Here is a 27,628-nt window from a genome sequence, read left to right as displayed (position 1 = left end):
CTTGGCTGGGTCCATCAGTGCTTCATTCATGGGGATGGCTAGCTTAGTTTGTGACAAGGTGTGTAAGATGATCGTGAGTTTGTGCTGGATCTTGGGCATAGAGGAGAGCAGACTGTCCAGAGCTATTGCCACCCTCTTAAAGAGCTCTTGGAAAGACTTAAAACCATCCCTACAATGGTTGGTAGGGGCATGATTGAGTCCTCAGGTGGCAAAGATGGAAGGTGCTTGTTTGGTATTGAGTCCAATGTTCCTTCTGCCCCTGTGACATCCATTTCCTCTTCTTCCTCCGACCAGGTGAAGTGTTCAGGGGAGACTTTGGGGAGCTCCTGAGTCTGGTACCCCAAGATATCTGGGGCTGTAGGAATCTGTAGGCTGCCCATGGGTCCCAGTATGGCCAGTTGGGTAGTGGGAGCCATTGTGGTTGTTGCCACTACTGACCTTGTAGTGGTTTAGGCGACAAAGTTCTTGGGTACTCTTGTATAGAGAGCTGCTGCCGCCGTCGTCGTCCTCCTCACTCAGTAGCAGGGGCACTGAAGCCAATGACGAAGAGAAACTGAGCCTGCAGGAATTTCGGGTGCCTCCGCAGGTGAACTGTGGTGTCCCCAGTACCGAAGCCACTATCCAACTCCCTTGTGGAACGGTGTTTGCTCTGCAGCTATAATACTATTATAGTCTTCCTGTGCACTTAAGTCTCATGTGCTGAATTCACACCCAGAGAATTGCACTGACTAAAAAGGTGCATTAATTTCTCAATATACAATTGCACGTAAGCTGTCAAAAGCAGCAATATACCTCCCCACCCATCTTCCTCAGTTTCTGCAGTAAAGCCATTCAGTAGATGCATAACTAAATTCTCATAAGTCTGCAAAGTGTAATATGCAAATACCTGTTAATAAAGTGTTTATCTTGGGAGAATCATAAGGAAATGTTACCCAACTCCTGCCAAACTAAGAATCACAATAAGCTTTCAATCTTGTGTCAACCGGGTACCTTGAATTGGGATAAGAAATAAATAAGCGCGGGGGGGGGAGGGGGGATGATCTACAATTTTTAAAAAGGGGCTGTCTAGAAACCAATATAAAGTCTAACAAAAAAACCACACCATTCTTATCTGACCCTTGCAATGTAATTGCAAAGCAGAGGCACATGGTGTAGCAACATGTGTACTAAAGGTGGGTATATTTGAGAGGAGCTGGTTAACTGGTCATAGGAAGCCACATAATAGAACTAGTCCTATACCCAGTCACAGTTTCTGGAAGTTTTTTTTAAGTGCTTCATTTACATTCATATTAACATTTGAAGACAGGTTCGGTTACAAAAGAGACATCAGACATACTCTGAATTTAACAACTCTAGAAACAGCTTGTTTTAAAAACTTGCTGATAAGAACCGAGTTATATTTAATAATCTTGTACCACATCAAATTTTAGTGGTTATACGATTGTTTGATAGTCCCCAGGCAAGGCCAGCAGCCAGCCCCACCCTCAGAGAGCCCTCGTCACCTTATGCTGCTGCCTCTGTGTTGGAGGCAGCAGCATGGGGTGGCAGCAGACCCTGTCTGTGGGAGGTCTAAGCTCCCCATGGACAGGGGCTGCTCTGCGGCAGCCTCCTCTGCCGCCCCCACTGCTTCCTCTGATCGAAGGAGCAGTGCAGGGGAGGAACAGGCAGAACTGGTGCTTGGGAGGAGCCAGTTAAAAACCAAGTACTGGCTCCTGCCTGCCCTGCCTCCCACTGCCTCCATGGGTGGTGGGGGAGTGGGAGGGAGGGAGGGAAGAGGCAGCTCTATGGGAGCCCATACGGGTGGGGACCTGGATTCCCCCATATACTGGCTTCCACCTGTCCCCCTCACCTCTGATAGAAGCAGCAAAGGGTGGGGGTAGTCAATAGGATTAACCAAGAAGCCCAGGCTTGACTACATGTTGACATCCCTAATTTGCTATCTAACGGGATGGCAATATCTCAGCTACCTCACTGATTCTCCCTGGATCCTCGTCTGCTATTCCAAGCAAGTAGGGGGCTATCGGCTTTTTACTCAGCAGGCAAACATCATCTTTTCCAGGTACCTTCGGCTAGGCCTACATTGCAGTTAGATAACCATGGCAGGCCCAGGCCAGCTGACTTGGGTTCACAGGCTTGGGCTGAATTAAGTGTGGTGTAGACATTTCAGCTCAGGAGTCCCAGAGCTCAGGCTGCAGCCAAACTCTCAGGATGAGAGCCTTTAGCCTGAGCCCAGAAGCCTACACTGTCAAACAGTCCCATAGCCCCAGCCCAAGCCAGATGGCATGTGCCAGTCATGGGTGTCTAGTTGCATGGGTGTCTCGACATACTTTTAGACTTCCCATCTAGCTCAGCTCCCCAGTCACAATACATGGTGCTTGTCTCGTGGGTCTCCTAAAGCTTGGGCAGAGACAAGCAGATCCTTGTCATTACTTGTGACCCAAACCAGAGATTAATGGTTACTTCATTAGTTTGCCTGGCAACACAATCCTGGCACCTCACTACTGCTCTAATGGGAGCCTCAAACACCACCTTCCCACATGAATCATTTTAGTAAAATGATCTCCATTTTTGTCCAGAAGTGAGACAGGTTGGATCTATCCTAGCCATGAGTTGATGCTGATATGCTTTTTACTATGGGGTTATGGAACCACGCAGCCTGCTCCAATCAGGACATTCAGATCAGCTCTTGGGACTGCTAACAAGGGTGTGTTTGACATTAGCAGGATTTCCGAAGTGCGGATACTTTCATGAAACAAAAGAGCAGCAATCTTTGGTTAATACTCTTCATCTGCACATGTTGCTGGGATTACCGTACACTTGTGCAGCTCACTTTTCCCCACAATATATTTTGTGGGTCCCCCTCATATTTGCCCTTCCCCTTGTCTTTGTTTAGTTAAGCCCAGACATGTCCATTTGCCCCCACCCTGTGATAAGAATGGAACAAACATTATTTGACGATTGGTGTGTTACATTCCTTTTCTCTCTTTTGTCCTGCCTTGTCAGTTAGACTGTAGGCTCTACAGAGCAGGGACTGTCTACTGCTGTACTTGTGCAGTACCTATCACAATAAGTACCTATCATAATAAGACTGGTCCACAGGCACTATGTAAAAAAAAATTGCACATGATTTATGTATGTTAGAGCAAGGTAAGACTGCCTTGTTCTAAGATGGATATGCTAGAAATACAGCTAGCCATTGTGGGAGAGCACTCACCCTTTGGGATTACCCTACATGAAAAATTTGTGGCTTCTATTTAAAAGGGAAAAGGAGTAGGTGGGGTTTATTTAAAAAAAACCTGAGCTATGGCTACACTAAAGAGCTTACAGCTGCATCGCTAGTATAAACTCTGTGTGGCTGCTGTAAGTTAACAGGAAAGAGCTCTTCCATGGACTTAATTACTTTAGCCTATGTGAGCAGTGGTGGCTATAACAGCAGGAAAAGCTCTCCCACCAGCATAGTGCTGTTCACACCAGCACTTACATGAGTATAAATTATATCACTCAGGGAGATGACTAATTCAAACCCCTTAGTGACATAACCTGTGTCAATTTAATCTGTTGGGTAGCCATAGCCTCAAATGCCACTAAAGCAGAGGTTGTAACAGCTGCTACCCAGTTCTCTCATCTGACTTCCCTACTTCAGTCTGTGTGATGTTAAATTTTGAATAATTGATTAATCCAATAGTTGATGCATTTCACATTGACTATCCGTTTAGTTAATAGGGTGCTTCCTCCTTTGAAGTGTAGCAACAGCCCACAGGCTGTTGCTACACTTCAAAGGCAAAAGCACCCCATGGAGACTGGGGTGAGCTGGGGACTCCCCTGCTGACCCCGGGCTCCGTGTGGTGCTGCTGCTTTAAATGCCGCGGAGAGCCTGGCGTCAGGTTGCACGTGTCGTTTCAAAGCAGCAGCACCACACAGAGCCGGGGGACAGTGGGGGAGTCCCCAACTGATCCTGGGCTCCACACAGCACTGCTGCTTTGAAACACCACAGCCTGGGGACACTCCAGCTGGGAACCCGGGCTGCATGCAGCGTTTCAAAGTGGCAGCACCATGTAGCGCCCAGGAACTAGCCCCAGGGTCCACACAGCGCTGCCACTTTAAACTACAACTTCCTCTCCCACCACCGCTTGCTGCCTCTTTCTGATAGAGGCAGCAAAGGAGGGTGGGGGGAAGCAACTAGTGGACCAGCCCAGTGTTTCTCAACCAGTGGTATGAGTACCCTTAGGGGTACTCGAAAGAAGTCTGGGGGGGGGGGGGGAAGGAGAGGGAGATATACATCAACACAACTGAAATTTGGAGAAAACTGAATTTGTGTTGTAAGTTTTACAGCGCTTTATTATTTTTGTACTTTTTCCACCCAAATATTTCATTGCCTGCCCGGCTACGATTAAGATGTTTTAAACAAGTGTGCTGCAATGGTTTCCAAAAAAAAAAAAAAAAAAAAAAAAAAAAAAAAAAGGTGTGTCTGAAAACTGTGGGCACAGGGGGGGGGGCAGGAGAAGGGAGGGTCTTTTTTTTTTTTTAAGGAGTACATCATAAAAAAAGGTTGTGAAACACTGGACTAGTCTGTCAACTATCCAATAACTACTTGCTTATCAGATAGTCAACTAGCTGACTTGTTCACATACCTACACTGAAGTATGTTCTGTGAGCATCATGTGGCTTTGAAACTTTCAAGCTAACTGCAGAAGGAAGAGAAGAAAAACAAACATTTCTCTGTGGAAGGTCTGAAAGACTATTTTATATAGTCTTTCGGGAGCAGTCACTAACACTCACCAAGATGAGAGGAAGAGTTTGGTAAGACATGTCTTATTTTAAGGCTGTTTGAAATCTCAGCAAGTTTTAGTAGCCACTTATACCTGGCATTGATGGGGGGGGGGGGGGGGGGAATAATATTTCATAGTTTACAACACCTGGTTTTCAGGCTCTCAAAAACACCTCACAGACATTATGGGATTTAACCTAGTTTTCCTCACAAGACAGGCATTTTAAATGAGGAAATGGAGGTACAGATACTAAATGACTTAAAGCACACAGGAAGCTTATTACAACACATGGAATATAATAAAGGTCTCTGGCCTCCTAGACTTGTGATTATAATTTCCTTCCCTTCTCGAGATGTAGTGAGGTATGGAGGGGAAAAAAAACACAGCCAAATTGTGAGTGACAGCATTAGGGAGGGCAAGACATATATATCCAGTAAAGAGGGAAGCCAAGAGTTTGTGATACAGGGATGTATGGACTCATGTGGATTAGAAGCAAGGCCACTGTATAACAGCAGAGAAAGTGACTTTTGCTGAATTTGACTTTCAATCCGATCCACGGGAAATCGGAATACTTCTTTTATGATAGATTAGAAAGATCTCAGAAAATATCATGCCCAAGAATAATGGGCAATGACAACCTTATGGAATGCAACTGCAAATATATAATATGTTCTAAAACTTTATTAATGCTCTTTTAAAAAAATCAGTTCTGAACTAAGTGTCTAATGAAAGCTTTCATTTGTTATTTGATGTATAAACCAATCTATTTAAAAAACAACTGTGTTTCAACAAATGGATTAAGCTATTTTTAGGCTAGTAGACCAATTAAAAGTAGCCTAAAACTAGCCAAATCTTTAAGTGTCTTTATACTGTTCATGCAGAACATTATTCAGCTGAAGAGAGGAAGTGGAAGCAGAAGCCTGGGACACAGGTGGTTTCTCTTTAAAAGTAGATCGTGAAGTGAGTAAAACTAGCAGGCTTCAGCAGAAGGTGAAAGCAGAGTTCATGGGCACATAATTTAGCAGGCATTTTAGCTAGAGCCACAGAGGTTGTTTAAATATCCGGGGGGGGCGGGAGGGGGAGGGGAGGGGAACACCTAGGGGCAGAGAAAGGAAGTTTTATTCAAGTAGGAGGGCAGATGCTGGTCTTAACCAGAAAGAGGGCAAAACCAGCCACCGCCTGATACATACAGGACTGTGAGGTACACAAACAAGAGGCCGCAAGGGACCTCAGGCAGAGGCAAAGGTGCAATGGCTAATGGAGCAAAGTCTTGAGCTGGTAGTTACTTTTACAAAATAAGCATCACTGTGGAAAGAGAAGAACTTAGCAATGAGTTACTAGGTATAAAGGTGAGATACAGTCAGTGAATGCGACTCAAAAGAATTGAAACTTGTTAAGGGGTTTGGAGGTTTTATACCATACATCAATACAAGCAGAAACCTAGGGAAAGGCAGCTTCCGATGTTTACAAATAGATGGCAGGCAAGAGAGGGTGGTGGCAAGAGGAAGAGAAAAGTCAAGAATTGCAATAGGTAGGGAACAAGGACATTGTATAAGTGCAAGTTCACCACCACTGGCAATTCTCTGAACCCACGAACTTGATAGGAAGGAGCACAGCAGCTGTGTACCTCCTGTATCTGTGGTGTATCAGGCATATTTTTTTGTTTTGTTTTCTGAATTTGTGACAGTAAGACACATTGTTGGGGACAATTCCAATATCATGCTAAACAACTCTTACTTTCCCTTGCTTGTGATTTTGCAAGTGAATTCCACCAGCACAGTTTCATTCCTACTCAGTTGATTTTTGGGAAGAGATGTGTTGGACTGAAGAGTGTCACATGCACTGAAGTATATTTTCCCCTAGATTGTGTACTTAATCATAACTGCTTGAAAGTGAATGACTAAACATTTGCAAATGGAGTTTATGTAACTTGCTAAATTCCCCAAACAGAAATATACATATTCTTATCAATAAACTAGAGAAATACAACTTAGATGGGGCTACTATAAGGTGGGTGCATAACTGGCTGGATAACCGTACTCAGAGAGTAGTTATTATTGGTTCACAATCCTGCTGGAAAGGCTTAACAAGTGGGGTCCCGCAGGGATCTGTTTTGGGACCGGCTCTGTTCAATATCTTCATAAACGATTTAGATATTGGTATAGAAAGTACGCTTATTAAGTTTGCAGATGATACCAAGCTGAGAGGGATTGCGACTAAGCTGGAGGATAGGGTCATAATTCAAAATGACCTGGACAAATTGGAGAAATGGTCTGCGATAAATAGGATGAAGTTTAATAAAGACAAATGCAAAGTGCTCCACTTAGGAAGGAACAATCAGTTTCACACATACAAAATGGGAAGTGACGGTCTGGGAAGGAGTATGGCAGAAAGGGATCTAGGGGTTATAGTGGACCACCAGCTGAATATGAGTCAGCAGTGTGATGCTGTTGCAAAAAAAGCAAACACGATTCTGAGATGCATTAACAGGTGTGTTGTGAGCAAGACACGAGAAGTCATTCTTCCGCTCTACTCTGCGTTGGTTAGGCCTCAATTGGAGTATTGTGTCCAGTTCCGGGCACCGCATTTCAAGAAAGATGTGGAAAAATTGGAGAGGGTCCAGAGAAGAGCAATAAGAATGATTAAAGGTCTAGAGAACATGACTTGTGAGGGAAGGCTGAAGGAATTGGGTTTGTTTAGTTTAGAAAAGAGAAGATTGAGGGGGGACATGATAGCAGTTTTCAGATCTCTAGAAGGGTGTCATAAGGAGGAGGGGAGAAAACTTGTTCATCTTGGCCTCTGAGGATAGAACAAGAAGCAATGGGCTTAAACTGCAGCAAGGGAGATTTAGGCTGGACATGAGGAAAAAGTTCCTAACTGTCAGGGTGGTCAAACACTGGAATAAATTGCCCAGGGAGGTTGTGGAATCCCCATCTCTTGAGATATTTAAGAGTAGGTTAGATAAATGTCAGGGATGGTCTAGACAGTATTTGGTCCTGCCATGAGGGCAGGGGACTGGACTCGATGACCTCTCGAGGTCCCTTCCAGTCCTAGTATTCTATGATCCTATAATTCTATATGGTTTACCACTAACACATCTTTACTCCTAGAAACAACTTGCTATAGGTATGCCCATAACAGTAACACCTGCCTACATTCCACATACAAATGTGTTGTCCCCTTATTTTTGTCAAATTATTTACATGCTAAATTAGGAATAATGACGACATCCATGTTTTATAACATAATTAACAGTAAAGGAAAGAATCCTGCAACATTTTAAGTTAAAAAAAAAGAAAGTCTCAGACCCTGGCAGGCCATTACAGATAAATACAAACTAAAGCAGTTAAGATTGGATCTGGATGCATAGCCTAGACGAGAGGCTAACTGTTTCAACAGGACAGCTGAGTCTCAACAGATTGTAGAAAGATGGTCCCTAAAGGACATAAGCCAATGCATGTGTTGCACAGGTTGGCAAGACCTGATCTAAGCTATAGGGAATATTACAAACAAGTAAACATCAAACAAGCACGAAACAACAAAACTTTGTAGCTACTAGTCACAGGCTCACAGAACATGGGGCAGGAGAAAAGTGACAAAACAGTTTGTGCCCGTAGCAACAGGCTCCTGAACACATTAACTTTAGTTGCACTGCCCCCAAAATTAACAGTGCGCAAAGTTTGAGTAAACTTTGGGTATAGTTTAATGATAAAAAAATCTATTTCTAAACAGTACTGTCTAAAAATTTAAACAGAAAAAAACATGGAACACGTTGACAGAAACATTTGAATATTAGGACACCCAGGGTACATCTAGACTACATGCCTCTGTCACCAGAGGCATGTAGATTAGGTTACCAGACATAGGAAAATGAAGCGGCGATTTAAATAATTGCCGCTTCGTTTAAATTTACATGGCTGCCCCGCTGAGCCGACAAACAGCTGATTAGCTGTTTGTCGGCTCAGCGCGATTGATGTTGACACCCGTGCGTCCAGACTATCACGCTGAGCCGACAAACAGCTAATCAGCTGTTTGTCGGCTCAGCGCGGCAGCCATGTAAATTTAAATGAAGCGGCAATTATTTAAATCGCCGCTTCATTTTACTATGTCTGGTAGCCTAATCTACATGCCTCTGGCAACAGAGGCATGTAGTCTAGACGTACCCCAAATGACTATTCTGTCAACTGTAACGACTACTTCTGTTTTGTCATTCTATAGCACCTTTCAGCCAAAGATCTCAAAGCACTTTATAAAATTTAAGCCAGAAGCAAAGCTAATTTCCTATGAGGCAAGAGTAGGAAAATGAGGAACAGGTGTTAAATCTCTACTCACGGTAAAATGGTGAGCTAGTGACAACAGGTGGGATGGAACACAGAACTCCTTGTTTCCTAAACACATTCTGTCTAGTCACTGTATTATACTTCTTTCAGAAACACTAGAATACCACTGTATCTCTGGCTGGTCTCCCATTATTGTGACACACACATGAACACAGTGCAAAAATCCATGAAAAAGACAAACAGTGTGGGGCCTATAGAAAAGAGAGTAGAGTCTCAAGGTCCTCTACTTTACACCTGAAAGTTAGATACTTATGAGATTAAAAACAGATTCTATTGGTTAGACAATCAAAGCAAGAGAGAGTTAAATGCAAAACAGCAGCAGCAATTTAAAGTGCACATGATAGGTTTTTCTCAGACAGCCTGACCACACCTCTGTTCTTATGACTCAACCAGTCTCTCAATTCTCAGAAACCATGTTGGGTGGTTATACGTTGAGTGTTACATTCAGTTCAGCCCAAAAGATTCAAAAAGCAAGTACCAGATTAAGGACGGAAGCACCTTCTGAGGTCCTCTCAGTTCCCTTAGGGTACGTCTACACAGCAGGGCTAAAGTCGAATTAAGCTACACAACTTCAGCTACATCAATTGCATAGCTTAAGTCAAAATAGCTTAATTCGGCTTTTGGCGCTGACTACACAGCAGGATTTAGAAGGAAGAACACTCTTCCTTCGACTTCCCTTACTCCTTGTGAAAGGAGGGTTACCATGAGTCTGAGTAAGAAGCCCTCCAGTTCAACATCATTTCAAAAGAAAGGCTTGTCGTGTAGATGTGCACTGTTATTTCAGAACATCAGTGATTCCGAAATAACAATGCTATGTACCTCAGATGGTAACTAAATCAATAGAACTCAGCTGTACTAAAGCTTTGTTTAAGGTGTTTCTAAACTCCCCAATACACAAGAGTTACATCTGAGAAGGCCCACAGTGAACAAGTGCCCAGAAAGAGGGAAAAACAGACCATCAGACATTGTAGACTGAGATACAGCCAGAAGTTGCCAGCTAGACATTAAACACAATTCATCCCTAATTCAGCAAACTAAAAGACCAAGTTTAAATTAAAGAAAAAGACACCACAAAACCCAACAACCCAGTAACAAAACTAGTTTGCTTTGGATGGATCCAGCCAGCTGGAGAGCCAGGCAAGACAGAAGTGTATGAGACGTTCTTCCTATCACACTTAGACATGCGTGAGTCTAGAATTCTGATTAGAACTGAAAAATGATGGCTTTACAGAGGGTACCGACATAGGACTCTTCTACTATATTGTATCTTCAGAAACACGACAGCAGCATGGGGACCCCAGAGCAAGCTGGTATAGAGGATGCTGCAGTCACACCAAAAAGGATACTTCCTCCTTTGCTAAAAGACCGTTCTCCCTCACCCCAGCATTTCACCTCCTGGGTGGCTTAGTGAGCAATCCTCTTGCCATATACTGACACTTTGGTTTCAATCCAACTGGATCAATTAAGTCTTTCAGCAGCCCTTTACTCTAAGGACGTAAAAAATATGAATACAAATATTCAGTCTAACCAATCAAAATTGTACCAGTTATGCGGTTAAACCCTGCATGGGCATCCACACAGTTAACTTAACAGCAGCCATTGGTTAATTGGTTAAACTCCTGCATCCCTAGTTTATTCTGGCAGTTCCTTTTGGAGGAGAACATTGTTAGAGTCTCATTTGGGGGAGCACCCTGTAAGCCCGATATCCCTCATTTATATGTAATTGTGATCTTGACATATAAAGCATGACATATGAGGTATCAGGGGAAAGGTTATGATCAGCTGAAACCCACTGTTCTATCTAAATATGTATATCTTTAGGGCATATGAAATTATAAGATTGTATTGTAAAGCTGTCACTAAAACATGCTACAAAATGAGGAATCAGCCCAACATTAACTCCCCAGAGACCAACTGCAAGGAAAATAACCAACACCCAAGCAGGTGCCAAAACAATCAATAGCCATTGTCTAGTAAGGAAGCTACAATGCAATGACTCACCTGCCTGAGGCCACACAAAGGGACTTGTTCAAACTTGCCCAGGGATTCAGCAATGCCCACCAAACCTGCCTGGACTTATGTTCTCCAAGCCCATGGGACTGAAGATGTAACAAAGACAACAGTGGGCCCCATACTTTGCTGCTTGCAGCATAGGTGGGACAGGAGAAAGGCAAAGTTACAGAGAAGACTGAAGAAGACTCATACAGAGGAGAGTGGCCCAAATTTAAAGAGCAAACAAACATTAAGGACTACAATATCCAGAGGGATGAGAAAAACTGCTTAATCTAGTTGATGCCCAGTATAATAGGTTTGAGAGCTTAGACTTAGTGCTTATATTTTATTTCTTTCAGTAACTGACTTTTTAACTTAACACAAAATCTACCCTTTTGCAGTCAATTAATGTGTTATATTATTTATCTTCACCAGTGACTTTGCCTGAAGTGTCTCAAATTGCTCAAGTGTCTATCCACTTCCTATTGATGAAGTGGTGAACTAATAAATAAATTTACACTGCTCATCTCAAGCCGTGCACGATGGCATATTCTACAGGTACAAGCCTGGAAGCTGGGGGGGGAGGGGGGGCGGGTTAGGGTAGGTGCCTTTCTCCATATGGGAGATGGAGTACCCTCTGTCTGTGGGGGACCTCGGACCCTCCCCCCCCCCCCTCCCCGCTCCATAGACAGGGGCTGCTGCTGGAGACCAGCCATTGTCCACAGAGCTGGTGCCGGGGGGGAAGAGGGAAGAACAAGCTTTTAAGCTGGCTCATGCCTGCTCCCCCTCACTGCCTCTGTAGGAGACAGCGAGGGAGGCCAGGTGGGTCTGCAGAGCTGGCACACATGGAGAGCCAAAAGCTGGCTCGCCATGCATATCAGCTCCAGCCTGCACCCCTCACACTGCTGCCTCTCTATCAAAGGCAGCAGCGTGGGAAGGGGAAAGGCGGCCAAGTGGATCCGGTGCTCATAGGGCATCTGCTTAAAGCCAGCTCCTCACAGGCTCCAGTTCCTGCTCCTCTTCCCCCTCCCCCTCCGCCCGCCTTGCTGCTGCCTCTGATACAGAGGCAGCAAGGGGGGGCGGGGAGGAAAAAGAGTGCATGTAATCAGTAAGATTAAGATTATGTAATCAATAAACCAAGGCTTATCTGTTAATCATGTAGTGGACTACCCCTTGACATCCCCAGTCTACACTGGGGATGTGAAAACTTGTGACCATGTACATCAGGTGTGGGCAATAATTTTTGCAGGGGGGCCACTTAATAAATTTTACAACATGGTCATGGTCCAGCTCCAACCCTGGAAGGGGTAGGGCCTGGAGAAAAAGGGGCAGGGCAGGGCTGGGCCGGGCGCTAACTTCCCCCCAGACTAGTCTGGGGTTGGAGGCTCTGAATTAAAAACCATAGAAAAGGGCTCGCGTCTCCCAGCCCCACCTCTACCGTATTGCCTGGCAGCTACCCAGAGCTGCTGCGGCTATCTAAAAGGCTTGTGACTTCAGCCCCTGCCAGGGTAGCACCGTGACAGAGTGGTGGGCCATTTACATAGGATCCTGCTGCCTGAGCCACTGTCTGGAAATTTGGTGGCACAGGCAGCAGGACATGAACAGAAAATAGCCAGATGCAGTTCATGGGCAAGATCAAAGTGTTAGGCAGGCCACATCTTGCCCAGCCCTGGTGTACACGGTTAACTGATGAGCATGGGCTGTTAAAAATGCGGGGGGGGGGGGGGGGTGAGAGGGAGAGAAAGGGGTGTGGCTGCATGCAAGCTGGCTAGCACACCAACTCCAGCGCTGCTGCTTCTAGATCAGTCTGTAAAGTCTGGTAACCTGACCCCTGTGTCAGGCTGACTGACTTTCTAGTGTAGACATATCCTGAGAGGGCAGGTGTACTCATGGATGTCTTGGCAAATACTTAGAATATGCAGTGGAATTAAATAAAAGCGTTAAAACACCCCAGAATTTTAAACAGTCTTACTCAAAACCACTTCCCCTTCAATGGCTCAGCTTTGCCTCACGAGGAGACTTTTCACTACTCTTCAGTCAACAGAGAGCCAGAATTTAAAAAGACCTGAACTTTCATCATAAACAGCAGAACCCCAAACCCACCCCCACACTCCTTAGAACACACACACACACACACACACACACACACACACACACACACACACACACACACACACACACACCCCACCATGTACAACCAAATAAAAAGCTCCCCAAACCCAGAGGCTCCCAGGTCGTCTTTGCATATCAGGAAAAGTCAGAAATGAGCACATTCCCAATTATCTTTTCTTCTCCAGGTCAGCTCTTCTGAGCACACACACAGAATCTTTAATTCAGAAATCGTTCTGAAACCAAAGTTCTTGACCAGCCTCTCTCCCTGCATTAGACTCGGCATAGCTTGTGATTTGGCACAGCACATATCATCTGACTTGGCATGTTGTAAACTAATAAAAGAATCTGCTCACATCATGCAGGAAGTGGCTGCCTTCGTGACAGCCTGCACAGACAGGATCCAGGCCCCTAGAGATCTAAGTGTTTCTGGAGTCTGTGAAAGTCATTATATATTTTAAATAGATTCAAGATACAGAGAGGGAACGTAATATGCCTGCTCTGCAGTTGGGAGCATGCCTCCCAGCCTGGGTAGACAGAAACCAGCTAGCTCAAGAGTGAGCAAGAGGGTCTCAGCAGGCTGGCTCCGGCCCTCCAAGGGGCTGGGGGGAGGGGGGGAGAGCATGTGAAGTCTTCTCCCACCGCCAGGGGTGTGGGCTCCTAGAGGGAACTGCCAGCTGTTCAGAAGAGTTGGCTGTCTCTTGGGAAGGAAGGTGGGGGCAAAGACTTCATGGGCTACCCCCACCCCAGGCCAGTCAGGGTCTGCTTCTGCAGCAGCCTGGGGCCACTTCAAAAATTTCTGAAGCAGTCCTTGTCTAAAATTATTGCCCGCCCCAAGGTAGCTGCACATGAGCTAGTGCTCTGAAGTATGGATGCTGCATCACGGACTAGCCACCTGAGCTCAGACCCAGGTGCTGGATAGATTGGACTTTGATGGCCAGCCTGACCCAGTGTCAGAGCCATAACATCCATATGGCCATGTTCAGCAAGCTGTCATAAGTGGAGTTAGCATGTCTGTCTTATCTAAGCACTCTGAACCTCATGCTCCAATGTACACTTTGCGAAGACAAAACACCAGAAAACTATACAGAAAACAATTACTGTAGGTACTACTTCAGATGTTCTACTGGATCTTCTATATTTTACAATTCAAGAGGTTTTTGCTAGTCCCCCAGGTTTTCACCTTTATGGGAAATAACTCCCCACCCCCACTTTTGTTTTTACATCGAAAAAAATGTGGCTCTAATTAATGGAATCTTGAGCCAGAACTTCAGTTTACTCTAGAATAGATACAACACAGGCAGCAGCACAACACGCTTCCCTACACAGCAGAATAATTCCTCTCCTGCTTGGAAGACCCTCTCTCCTCTAAGCCCATGCAATCTCACTGGCAAGAAAGCAGTCAGCAGATGCTGTAATGCAACAACCATCCACCAGAAAAGGATTGAGACCCTTCAGTTCATTCCACAAGCTCAACAGGTGGCAAGGAACAATGATTTCTACAGATCCCAGCTGGATTAAAACAAACAAGAGGTAATATTGAATCCAGTTCAGAATTCTCTGTTAAACATTTGATATCTCCATTGACATGGTGGTAATAATGAAGCTATTGTTACTATTTGAGGAGTCTTTTTTTTTTTTAATACATTAGATCTTTCAAATTAAACTTAGAAAAAGAGCAGAAGGTTCATAACATTCATACACCAATAAAACAAGATAACTCCTGCATTCAAAGCTCTTCAGCTCAAAGCTCTTTGGGTTTTGCCAAAATGACCAATGGGGTGCAAGGATGTAGAATCCCATTTAAAATGTTAAAACGGTTAAATTATATGCAGTCTGCTCTGGCTGGGCACCGATTAACCAGTTACATGGTAATCACTGCCTTGACACCATGCTTACCGGGTCAACTGTATATCCCCTTTCCATCAGTAATGGTTGACTCTTCAGCAAGTGCACAGATCAACTAATACGAGTATTCAGACTAGACACTGGTGGATGAATGACTAATTCTTTGTGTTCCATACTCAGAATAATGTAATTCAGAATTAGGACAACTAAAAAAAGTCAAATTCCTTAATTATGGACCAAACCCTTTGGGATGAGTGTTCCCTCTAATTTTTCAATCCATGTGAGGAATAAGTTTTGTTATATGCACTGAGACATGTGCACCACCAATACAAACACATGCTCCCAGCTTTTGGCACTCTGCTAATAAGATGGGCTGGGTGACTGCCTATGTGCTCAGCTTATAGGGACCACTACTTGGGGTCACACGTGTAGTCATTTAAGTCAATATAAGACACACCCACTTACTGTAAGGCAGAATTTGGCCTTATGTATTTTTTTTTTTAAATAGACAAGGTTGGGAAAAGTATGAGGGAAATTAAGCAATTCTGAATCAAATGAAACTCTGGCATTAGCGCGCCCCGCCCAGAGGAATAATATTAGAGCTTAGCATCTTATTTCTGTGGGACATTTATATTACTTTATGGCATTCTATTGCATCCATTTTGGAATAGTTTATCAGCTATTTCCACATTACTATATTTACACAGAATCCAAATTCTGCTACTTTAATCATTCACTGCTATTTAAATAGTATTATCAGTGAATTGGCTACCTTATCAGTTAAGCTCCTAACTGGGACAACAGAGCACTCAGGCTTTCATCACTGTTCCCAGCTGGCTTTCATCTCAAGAGGGAACAGAGTATGGGTTAAATAGAATTGCTGATCTCTTCCCTTATCTACAGTCTCTTGTTCATGGGGTAATTCCCATGCAAGTTGTCCTCCTTCCTGCACCCCATCCCATAAATGGGAAACAGAAGGAAACAGGGGGACAACAATTCTAAAATTCAAGTAAATCAGGTGAATAATTCATAGTGAAGGGGGAGGGGGGGGGAAAATCAGCCAGATGAACAAGAGACAAGTTGAAGTGCCACTGAACTGGCCGAGCAGTTTTACCACTCAGGTTCAAGGACCAAAAGCTCATGCAAGCAATATCTAATAGCCATCACTGTTATACTTGCTTGACATCATGTAACAAGCAACACTGCTCATATTGAACAGGAACCTATATTTCAATCCACTACCCACAAGGAACAATGTGAAATGTACACTTCACATTAGGGATATCATGTAGAGGACTAGATGATCAGCTGATAAACCTGGGTTTATTGGTAAATCTTGTTGACTACATGCATTTCTCTCCCTCCACCCCTCGCTGCCTCTGATGGCAGCAAGGTGGGGAGAAGTGGGAGCGGGTGCCCGTGAGGAGCTGGCTTTAAGCAGACTCCACAGGGAGCACAAGGATCTGCCTGCCCTCCTCTCACCTTTGGTGCCTCTAATACAGAGGCAGCAGAGCAGGGTGGCAGGGGGCTCCCCAGGAGTGAGGCTGGGAATGCACTGGCTGCTGACCCCAACAGTGGGGACTATCAAATAGTCGTGTAACCACTAAAATTTCATGCAGTTACATGACTATTCAATTATACAACATGTAACATCCTTACTTCACATAGCATTTATTCAAAGCTCCTCACCAGAGGACAAACATATTAGAAAGCACTTGGGTTAACAAGACCCATCTGCAAGTATATTCTCATTTCTATTAAATTAAATTCATTTCATAAAGCCCATGTAGGTATTTTTCCTTAACACCCACTCCTAGCACATGGTACAAAAATCACATATACAAGAAGCAGCAGAAAGTTAACATTTCAGAGCTGTTTGTTAGCCTCATGCTTTGTAGAGAAACCAGTATTTAACATACAGTTTGTCAGTATTTAGAAGGCACAATCTAAGCCAAACATTACACCAAGTAGGGATCTCAGTGGTTAACCTGTTAACCGATAAGCATCACCCTTACAGAGTGATGCTTACAGGTTAACAAATGGCCCAATGCAGGTGCGGGGGCTGTTCCAGACTGGCCGGGCCCACCACAGTGCTAAAGCAGCCCCCCGCCTGTCCCCCTTTAGGCAATTAATCAGATAAACAGGATTTTACATGCTCTTTTTAACCTCTCTACCTCAATTCCCTCTACAGCTCTCCATACAACACTGAATCAACATGGTCCCGACCGTCCCCAGCAGACCACAGGCACCGGGACTGAAGCTGCAGCCATGGCGGGGTCCCGCGCCTCTGAGACTTTGCCAGAGCAAAGCCTCAGAGGTGCAGCACCCCGCTGCCGCTGCGGCACTGCTCCCCGTGTCCCTGGTCTGCTTGGGGGGGGGGGTTGGGGGAGGGGAGGCACAGCTAGTGTGCCCCCCCCCCCCAGCAGACCAGGCTTTTGTTTTGGACCCTGGGGCAGAGCAGCTGGGGCGCTGCCGATTGGTCCTGCAGCGCTGCTCTGGGCACTACTGGACCAACCCGGCAGCACCCCAGCTGCTCTGCCCCAGGTCCTGATTCAGCCGCTGCTGGTCAGTTTCAGCAGCGGCTGAATCAGGACGCCTGGGGCAGAGCAGATGGGGTGCTGCTGGGTTGGCCCAGTAGCACCGAGGAGCGGTGCTACTGGAGCAACCCAGCAGCACCCCAGCTGCTCTGCCCCAGGCGTCCCCAAGTCAGCTTCTGCTGAAACTGACCAGCGCTGACTACAGGAAGCCCGAGGCAGAGTTGCTCTGCCCCGGGCTTCCTGGAATCAGCTGCTGATCAGTTTCAGCAGCAGCTGACTTGGGGACGCCTGGGGTTCTTAAGTTGATTCTGTATGTAAGTCAGAACTGGCGGTCAGTGTCAGCAGCGGCTGAATCTGGACGCCAGTTCCGACTTACATACAGATTCAACTTAAGAACAAACCTACAGTCCCTATCTTGTACATAACCCGGGGACTGCCTGTGTAGTGACACGGGCTAATCCTCATGAACCACCACTGTTTTATTGCCCAGCCCTGGTCCAACTCCCTTGTATCACCAGAGCAAGGCAACGGGACCAGACTCTGACAATCTGAAAACCTGTAAAAGCAAATTGGTAAAAAGTAAACAGACCAGATCAGATAAACTGCCAGACAAAATCTGGTCTATCTTCCTAATTTGCATTTACAGGTTTCCAGACCAGCAGACTAATCCACAAAGAAATGACTTTTGATCTGTTACTTACAACATGGAGATAAGCAAGTGTTTTCTGCTATCTCAGTTAAACGACAGCAGACAATATTTTGAAGGTGAAGGTCAGATCTCAGATTCTGATACTCCTGGCACTATTTCCACAATGGTAATACTGTGTCACACTCTTGCCTGGAGTCTAACTCCCCAAAAGCCCAAATTATGCATCTGCCTTTAGTGCAATCCTATAGACTTCCCACAGGAGCTCCTGCCCTGTTCACTTGTCCATGCATTAGAAGAGGGAAGGCACATGGGAGAGGCGGCTTGGGATGGAATCATTGTTGCATCCTGACAAGCAACAGGGATGGAGGATTCGCTAACTGCTCTGAATGATGCTGGAGCTGGTGAAGATCCAGCCTCAGAATCAGGGAGCAACATTCACTCTTCCTATGGGATCCCCTCACACATGCAGCACTTCAGATAATTATCCATGACAATTTTGTGACGCCGTTATTTATCTTTTGACCGCTTTTTGCATAATTAAAGAATTTTTAGAGCTGGGGAAAAGTATCAGAACAATTAGTGGTCCTCTTCTGTAAAGTTCTTTGAGATCCACTGATGGAAAAACTCCTACAGAGCCAATTTTACCTACAAGAGCCTAGAAATGGTTGGGATGACTGCTGGAATAGCGATGATCAATCCTAACTTGCACCCTACACCGAATATTTAGCTGCAGATATTCATTATCTGTCTCCTCAAATTATGAGACAAGCATCTAAACACAAGCTTGTGGTCAAGTGCATACTTCCAAGCTTCACAGAAAGTCTTTCCCGGTCACTGAAATGCAAACACTAATATTATAATTCAATTACTGCCTTGTGAATAGCTTCTACTTACATATCCCAACAATAACTGAGAAAGTATGGTCCAGGCTCAAGTAGGAGAGGAGATTATAGAAGTTGAAAGAGATCAGACAGAAGCATAAGATGACACAGATCCATTCTTGCAGTCGTTTCCCTGTTGAATAAAAGACGACACATTAATAGTAATATCTGAAACTGTGTGTATTAAAAGCCAACGTACTCCATTTCCTGTATTTCTCAGTCTTTCCTCTCTCATCTTTAGAAATTATGGGGCAAGAATTTTAGTGGTGGGAGCAGTATTTTGTCTGGAGTCAAAAAGACTCCTGCTATGCAGCATTAGTTAAAAAAAAAAAAAATCAAGGATAGAAAAAAAAAACATTTTGCCCCATTGTTTTTAGTTTCTTCTTTGCAATGTTCACTGTCATACCCCTCAGCTTTGGCCTTGCTTTTGAAGGTGCCATACCTTTTCTGAGAAGCAACAGGAAGTAGCATGTCTCTTCACTGTTAATGGCACTTTTTCAGTACTGTCAGCAGCAGAAAAGTTCAGTTTCAAAGTACTGATCCCTTCACCAGGGTTTTTCAGTCTTAGGAGTCTAAGTGATTGCCTTTGCCCCCCATATCCAGGTACATAGGCTATTTTAAGAGTGGCCATAAAAAACAAGCTTCCATCATTTTAGGGAAACAAACCAAAGGTGTTTTTATGTTTTGTTTAGCATATTCAAACAAGTACACCAAATGAACAGGAAAAATGTGTTCTCTGGTATTCCAGTGCCCATGTCAAAGCTGCATTCATAACATTTTATATGGAGCTCTCAAAGCGCTTTAGGCATTAACAGGCCAAGCCTTCATAGGCTTATTTTGATGAGGAAAAAACCCAATGTCCCCCTAACTTGAGTTAATTAAGCCAAAGGAGTTTGTTTTTACACCAGCTAGTAAGTAATATTAAAGATTAGTCTTCCCAGCAGCCTTTAACTCAATCTGCTAACTTGTGTGAAAATGACAAACTGCCTAATCTTTCCTAAGATTTTACTTCAAGTTAGTCAACTCAAATTAAGAGCACATTTCACACACACTCAGTGAAAGCTTATGGGGTATAATTCTCAGAGTGCTAAAAAGCAACACAGATGGATTCTGTTCCCAACTCTCTCTCACCTAAGAGTCTTGAGTCTCAGATGCATGCAGAAATTTGGATACAGGAGGCCCCCGACTTGCGACACTTCTTCTAGAACCAACTGCGTTGCAAATCGGGGGCATCATAACTCGAACCCTCATTTATGATAGGTGCCAAGGACGTAAGTTGGGCATTTTCAGCCCCTTATGCACTGACAAAAATGGTTGTAAGTGTGGAGGTTTGGAACTTGGGCAGTCGCTGGTCAGGGGCTTCCTGTATAGTAGAGCCTCAGAGTTACAAACACAATAGTACCAACTTAGCCAAAGAATTAGAAGCACTCAAACAGGAAGCAGCAGATGCAGAAAAGCACCACCGTATTAAACAAAAATAAAGGGAAAGCAGTATTTTTCTTCTGCATAGCAAAGTTTCAAAGCTATATTAAGTCAATGTTCCGTTGTAATCTTTTGAAAAAACACTAATTCAGAATTTCTGAAACGTTTCAGAGTTACGGACAAGTTCCATTCTCAAGGTGTTCATAACTCGAGGTTCTATATGTTGACATGAAACAATAGGACATAAAGCTATGACAAGAAATTCTGAGGCACTTGTGAAGACAACACAAGTGCCATCTGAGAATCAGCTGAATCTTGCTACAGTTCATCATATTTCAGCAAATGTTCACTCCTTTCCTTTATAAAAAGGAAGTTTATATAAGTTTCAGAGGAGTAGCCAAGTTAGTCCGTAACAGGAAAACAGTGCCTAGTCAGTCTAGTACAGTGGTCCCCAACATTTTGGGGCTACCGGGCGCCTGGGGGCGGGGCCGCTCACGCGCTGCGTGTATGGGGGCGGGGCCTCTCACAGGCCACGTGACTGGGGGTGGGGTCAAGCATGCGCCGCACACCCGGGGCCGGCACCGGCATGTGCCGCTGCCCAGGTGCCGCGGGCCCGGGGCCGGCCATGCACCCGGGGCTGGCACCTGCCGCACGCCTGGGGGTGGGGCCAGCCCAGACTGCTCCGCGGGCGCACATAAATGGCCCGGCGGGCGCCATGGTGCCCACGGGCACCACATTGGGAACCACTGGTCTAGTAGGTATTTCAGGATAAAATTACACTCTAGATTGCCTGCAAATCACAACCAGAGCTAGAAACCATCCATTTGTTACTGGCTAATCAAGTCAAGGACAGGGAGACACTCTTAGACAAAATAAAAAGAGGTGTATTTACAGTCTTTTAAAATGGCCCGTAAAAAACAACAGTTGTTGTGGTTACAAGTCATGAATATTCTATTAGCTATTCAAAGTCCCAATCACTTCACTTCTTACATCTCATCTGCCCTAGCAACTTCCTTGCTGCTGACAACAGTTATCTGCTACAAAGCTGAACTGGTGCTGAACAGTTTATATAAGCTTCAGAGGGGTAGGAAAGTTAGTCTGTAACAGGAAAAACTTAACACACAACAAACAGTCAGTCTAGTAGCACTTTAAAGACTAACAAAACATGTATATAAGCACTGTCAAGCACAAGCAATCAGAAGTTAACACCTTTCTGAAAAGGTATTGAACATTAGCCACTTACTACTTTTACAATAAAATCATGTTTAGCACCTGTTCAAGTGTACCTGTTGCAGATATCAGCCATAAGTAAGGGTTACTTTTTGCAGTGTAGAAGACAACCAGTGCCAACTTATCAGTGCTGGAGCACCCACGGGGGGGGGGGGGGAATGAATGGGTGCTGGGCACCCACCAGCACCAAGTTCCCTCATTCCGCCTCTTCCCCCTCCCATCCCACCAGCTGGTGGTCCTGTTGACCAATTCGCCCCTCCAAGCACACACAGGGTGTGCTCAGAAGGAGGTAGCAGGGAAGAGGCAAGACTTGGCCAGAGTTGAGCCCTCCCCTACTCCCGCCTCCCCTGCTATAGGGGAAAGTCAGCACCTATGTTAATACCTGTTTCTGGGTGTTTAGGAAAACCTTGCTAAGCTGCACACAGAGAGGAAAAAAATATGGTGATTAAGGGTCTGTATGATGAGCAGGGCATTTTGTTATTCTCTTAAAAAACCCCAAACAGACAGCAAATAGTCTGGCAGCACCTTAGAGACTAACAAAAATGTAGATGTGCCCAAGAAAGCTCATGGTACCAATCTACTTCTTCAGATGAATGGAGTTAAGGGAGTAAGCCGAGTAATACAACACGGCCAGAAAGCATTGCTTTATTAAATCAGAAATAGAATTGGATAGGAATAAGTATCTTGAGAGGTCAACACATCCTACTCCAGGGGTTCTCAAACTCAGGACCCCTCAGGGGGTCAACAAGATTACTACATGGGAGGTCACAAACTGTCAAACTCCACCCCAAATACTGCTTTGCATCCAGCATTTATAATGGAGGTTATAAATTAAAAACACTTTGGTCTGAGAAGATGAATGTATCTAAGTTGTATAGATGGATGCTGGATAGCAAATTACTTTGTGAACAGAACAAAAGCAATTTAAAGGAACACCAAAAAAAGAACAGGTTTTGAAAGAAGCATAAGGTTACAATAAGGAAGTCTGCTCTAAAAAGGCCTCCAAGGTACCCAAAGTTAAAGTTAATTACAGGCAGTCCCCGGGTTACGTACAAGATAGGGACTGTAGGTTTGTTCTTAAGTTGAATCTGTATGTAAGTTGGAACTGGCGTCCAGATTCAGCCGCTGCTGAAACTGACCAGCGGCTGACTACAGGAAGCCCAGGGCAGAGCAACTCTGCCTCGGGCTTCCTGTAATCAGCGCTGGTCAGTTTCAGCAGCGGCTGACTTGGGGACGCCTGGGGCAGAGCAGCTGGGGTGCTGCCGGGTTGGTCCAGTAGTGCCCAGAGTGGCGCTACAGGACCAACCAGCAGCGCCCCAGCTGCTCTACCACAGGCGTCCGGAGAAAAACCTGGTCTGCTGGGGGGGGGAGGGGCGCACTAGCTGCGCCCCCCCGAGCAGACCAGGGAGACGCGGGTGGCGGACCAAGACGCACCGCGGTCCCGCCGCCTGGGTCCTCCGCGGCTTTGCTCCGTGTCTCCCTGGTCTGCTGGTCTCCAGCAGACCAGGGAGACGCGGAGCAAAGACGCGGAGCACGGGGGCAGTGGGACAGCCCAGACGCGCTGCGGCTGTCCCGCTGCCCCCGTGCTCCACGGCTTTGCTCCGCGTCTGCCTGGTCTGCTGGGGGGGGAACTCTGCCGGTTGGTCCCGTAGCGCCACAGCGGGACAGCCCCCCCAGCAGACCAGGGAGACGCGGAGCAGCTTTTCTCGCCCCGGAGGCGGGCAGCGGGACCGCGGTGCATCTGGGCGTCCCGCCGCTCCCATCCTCCGGAGCGAGAAAAACCCCGTTTGTAACTGCGAATCCGACATAAGTCAGATCCACGTAACTCGGGGTCTGCCTGTAATGCGCACATTCTGCATAGGACAAGTGGCATTCTGATTAGAAGAGCTAACTTGAGAGGTCCATAAGGAGCAATTAGTTGATAATGTGGGAAACGTCAAGGCACTTTTTCACATGTCCCAAAGAGTGTTTACCAGAGCCCTGGAACTATGCATATTAGAGATATGACATTCAAATCTGCACTTGAAAGGGAATCCTCTCAACTGGCATTCATGCTAAAATTCAACACTCTCCCCAGGGGGCTGAACAAAGACCCCAACTACCTTACCCATTACAAAGATAGCTTCCCCAATTATCACCTCTAATACCATTAGCTCACAGACATCTCCCCTTCCCCACCTCTAATATCATTAACTCACAGGCATTTACCTTCCTTCCCCCCCCTCCCCCCGCATCCCCTCTCTGTTCTGTAATGTGATTTGTCCTTTTCATATGTGTTCATTTTTTTTTAATTGTATCCTTTGGTATATATGGTTGTGACTATTTTCTTCCACTATTTGATCTGAGGAAGTGGGTCTGGCCCACGAAAGCTCATCATCTAATAAACCATCTTGTTAGTCTTTAAAGTGCTACATAGTCCTGTATTTTGTTTCATATTAGAGATAGTAAGTCCCTTCTTCATACTGACATCTGAGACTAGAAACATGGCCCCAACTTTGGCCAGTCTGATCAATCAATTGCAAGAGTGGAAGGCAGCACTGGTCATCTGATATTTATGGAACACTTGAACTTCAACAGCTGCTACACAGGGAGGATCAACAAAATACCATTTTTAAACAGGATTATGGAAATAAAGCAAAGTGACATAAGGTAAACTAGAAAAAGGCACTCTTATTCCAGAATAAAAATGGCATTGAATAAACACATTTTAACGTCCCTAATAGTTATGCTAGACATTTCTCCATGTAGATATTTTCAATGTACTCAGGAACTGTGTCATTCCCCACAAAGTCATTATTCTAACTTTATATTTGGACCCCCAAAGCATCAGACTATTCTTACACATGGAACTTGCAGTGTGTTCCCACCAGTTCATACATTTAAAATCCCCTACAAAATCCACAATATGCACTGCTCCAATGATCCCTCCAATCTTTTCCATAGATTTTCTATCCTTGTACAGAACAATTTTTGTCTGTGTACCCAGGCACGTGTGAATATGCACCATCAGTAGAAACAAAAAACCTCTAACAGAGCGCCCACAGCTAATCAGCTAGGCGGCATTTGACTCTCTCCTGTGTGACTCCAGAAGCACATAGCTAACAGGGAACACTGCACTGCTCCTTAGTTTTTGATCTGTGGCTGAAAGTAAGGGTAGCAATCTCATACATCAGAGAGTAAGCAGACTAGCAAGAAAGGAAGAAGTTCTATTATAAACCATAACAAAGTTAGCAAAGTATATTATTGGCTACTCATTCTTTTGAAGCCTAGGGAGTCACTGCTAGGGTTAGGTTAGCATACTTGGAATAATGGTCTGATAAATATTACATATCTGATCTTTCAGCAGAGGTGTGGTTTGACCAATATACAGAAACAAGTGAAACTGGGTGTGTCACTAGGAATAAATGCAGAAACCTGAAAGGCTAAGAAAGTTGAATATCAGTGAACGCATTTACATTCTGACTGGGTGTGAAGCTTATTTTTACTAATCACCTCAAATCCATAAGCTAAACTGTTTTAGCTAAACTGCCATTTATGGTTATTTAGTTGGAAACAGCAATAGTAGGCACAGATTCATTAAGTGCTGAAATAAGTATTTTTTTCCATTTTCTGTAGATTTAAGCTCTCATAAGGCATCAAAATTTCTCTACCTTTCATTAAAAATATATATTTCCACTGACTGTAAGAGGTATTAAGATGAGTTTCTGCCGTTATTTCTGTTACATGATAGCACATTGATTGTTTGGGCTAAAAAATTGATATGCCAAAAAGCCTGGAAAGAGGTGTGTACATATGTATTTATTTTATTTTTATATATACATAAAAAAAAAATCACACATGCCCAATCTCAAAGTAGTATATCACTAGCACATGCCAGTGCCATGAATATTACTGTTGGTACTGCCTTGACTGGACATAAGATTTGAATTGCAAGATTGGGGAGAGGGAAGGGAAACAGTTTCTCTTGCTAGGCAACAGAGAAGGCTGCACTCCCCTAGGACTAGAACTCTGGGCGGAAGTCAAGGGACCTGGAATTGAGTCCTGTCCTGATAACTGACTCAGCAAGCCATTTTTCTTCACCATCCGTTAATTTCTCCATCTGTGAAATCAGGATGCAAGCAATTATCTTTTTAAGTGCTTTGTGATCTCTGCTTGAAAACTGATATGGTTATTACTGGTAAAAATAATAAATTCAAAGAATTAAAATTTGCCTAGAGTACAGAAAAAACACGGAGCACCTCATTAACTGTTTATTATTGCTGTTCTACTTCAGATTAGTTTAATTCCAGATATCTTCACAGGAAACACATACCAAGTGTGGGACACAGCTGTTTCACAATGTTCTCAAGAAGGATGACAAAAAAAAAAGCCCTTTGATACAAGTTCACAATAACGTCTATGTCTAAATCTTGAAAGGGGTGTGAGCGTGTGCACAATTAAAAGAATGAAAAGATTGGTCTCACAAATCTGCAGAGGGAAAAGCCTGTTGGGAGAGATACAGAGAGGGATGCAGCCTGCAGCAAATCAACTATGCTTTTCTTGGCATGCACAGGCCTTGCTATCTGGAGCCAAGGAAAGTAGTGTTTTGTCTTTCCAAGCAGAAAGGAAAGATTCTGCATTTTTCTGTTGCCCCCCTTCCACTTGCTTTTTCCTTCACAAACTCTGTTCATCGCCTAGCTTCCTAATAAAAGTCATCTTACTCCAGGCCTCTTCAGCTCCTCAAAATGCCCTGATGCAATCACTGCACTTTCCTGAGATCACCTCTCCATAAAGCATCTGTTCTTCTCCATCATGGGTCTCATAGTACTGTGTCTACAGCCCCCACACTCCCAGCTGTCTATTCCACAATCATTATGGAGCTTGCTGTAACTGGACTTTTCCTGGTCCAAAGGCCATAACCTGTGGCTTGACATGGCCAATTTTATGCCATGTGGCCATAGCAACTTTGAAGCATACTTTGCTGCCCTGTGGTGTGAATTACAAGAAAAGGGACAAGTGGCAGCCTAGTTTTAGCAATTCAGTTCTGACACTAAATTCAGCTCAGATCATTGGGCTACCCTACAGTGAGAGACGTAAGGTTCAGAGCAAGGCTGCCCTCTCCCCATATCCCATTCCATCTCCAAAGGATTCCCTTCAAGCCACATTCCCTTTCTGGCTACAAAGACATCAAGGCCATGGGGCTTCCTCCTCAGGTCCCAAACTGAGAAGTCACAGCCCTTGGGCAAGCCCCTTAAAACAAATGCTACCAGCCTGAGGACTTATGCCCTAAAGGATTCAAACCCCGTTGCCTGCTTGATTCAAGGGAGAAGGAAACCCCACTCAACTCTGGGGGTGCAGACACCACTAAGGCTACGCCCCCTCCTGTTCTCCCACTCCCCCACAACCTGACCTCCCCCCCGCTTTTCTCCCACTCCCCAGCCCCGCACACCCCAGAGCAGAGCCCCCTGCCCAGCGCCCCACGCACCTGGGGAGTAGAGCTCCGCCAGCTCCCGGGCCCCGACGTGCTGGGCTCCCCAGCGCCGGCTGCCGCACTCGGGCTCCTCCTGGGCGGAAACGGCCTCGGCCTCCAGCTCCTGGCCGGCGCCCTCCGCTCGCAGCCGGGCGCACTCGGCCCCGCCGCTCGTCATGGCCCGGCCTCTCCGCTCCGCCGCCTGCTGCTCCTGCTCTCGAGCCCCGGCCGGTGGCAGCGGCTCGGCGTCGGGCTGCAGCCCGGGCAACAAGGCTCCAGGGCCGGGGGAGCCGCCCAGGGAGAGCGCTCGCGCCACGGGCATCGACGCTAGTTGGGGCCAGCCACAGCCTGCCAGGAGCCGCCGGCCAGAGGGGCAGGGGCAGGGACAGCGGGCGGCCACGC

At 45.4% G+C, this 27,628-nt stretch overlaps 1 protein-coding gene across 2 annotated transcripts in view; it reads right to left on the bottom strand.

The window, feature by feature from the left end:
* PEDS1 (plasmanylethanolamine desaturase 1) overlaps positions 1–27,628 on the bottom strand; it is a 41,568-nt gene extending 13,940 nt beyond the window's left edge. Inside the window, exons 1-2 of one of the 2 annotated variants that reach the window (XM_075901213.1) lie at positions 27,242–27,624; positions 19,139–19,258 (exon numbers count right to left, since the gene is read on the bottom strand). In XM_075901213.1, coding sequence (XP_075757328.1) covers positions 19,139–19,258; positions 27,242–27,548 — 427 coding nt within the window. In that variant the 5' untranslated portion in view covers positions 27,549–27,624. Of the gene's footprint in view, positions 1–19,138; positions 19,259–27,241 lie in introns of both variants that reach the window. The other variant, XM_075901214.1, reaches the window with a different exon arrangement.

This window comes from Pelodiscus sinensis, chromosome 18 (assembly GCF_049634645.1).
Source record: "Pelodiscus sinensis isolate JC-2024 chromosome 18, ASM4963464v1, whole genome shotgun sequence".
Taxonomy (NCBI): domain Eukaryota; kingdom Metazoa; phylum Chordata; order Testudines; family Trionychidae; genus Pelodiscus; species Pelodiscus sinensis.
The sequence above is the reverse complement of the archived record's forward strand: the minus strand, read 5'-3'. Positions and strand labels throughout refer to the sequence as shown.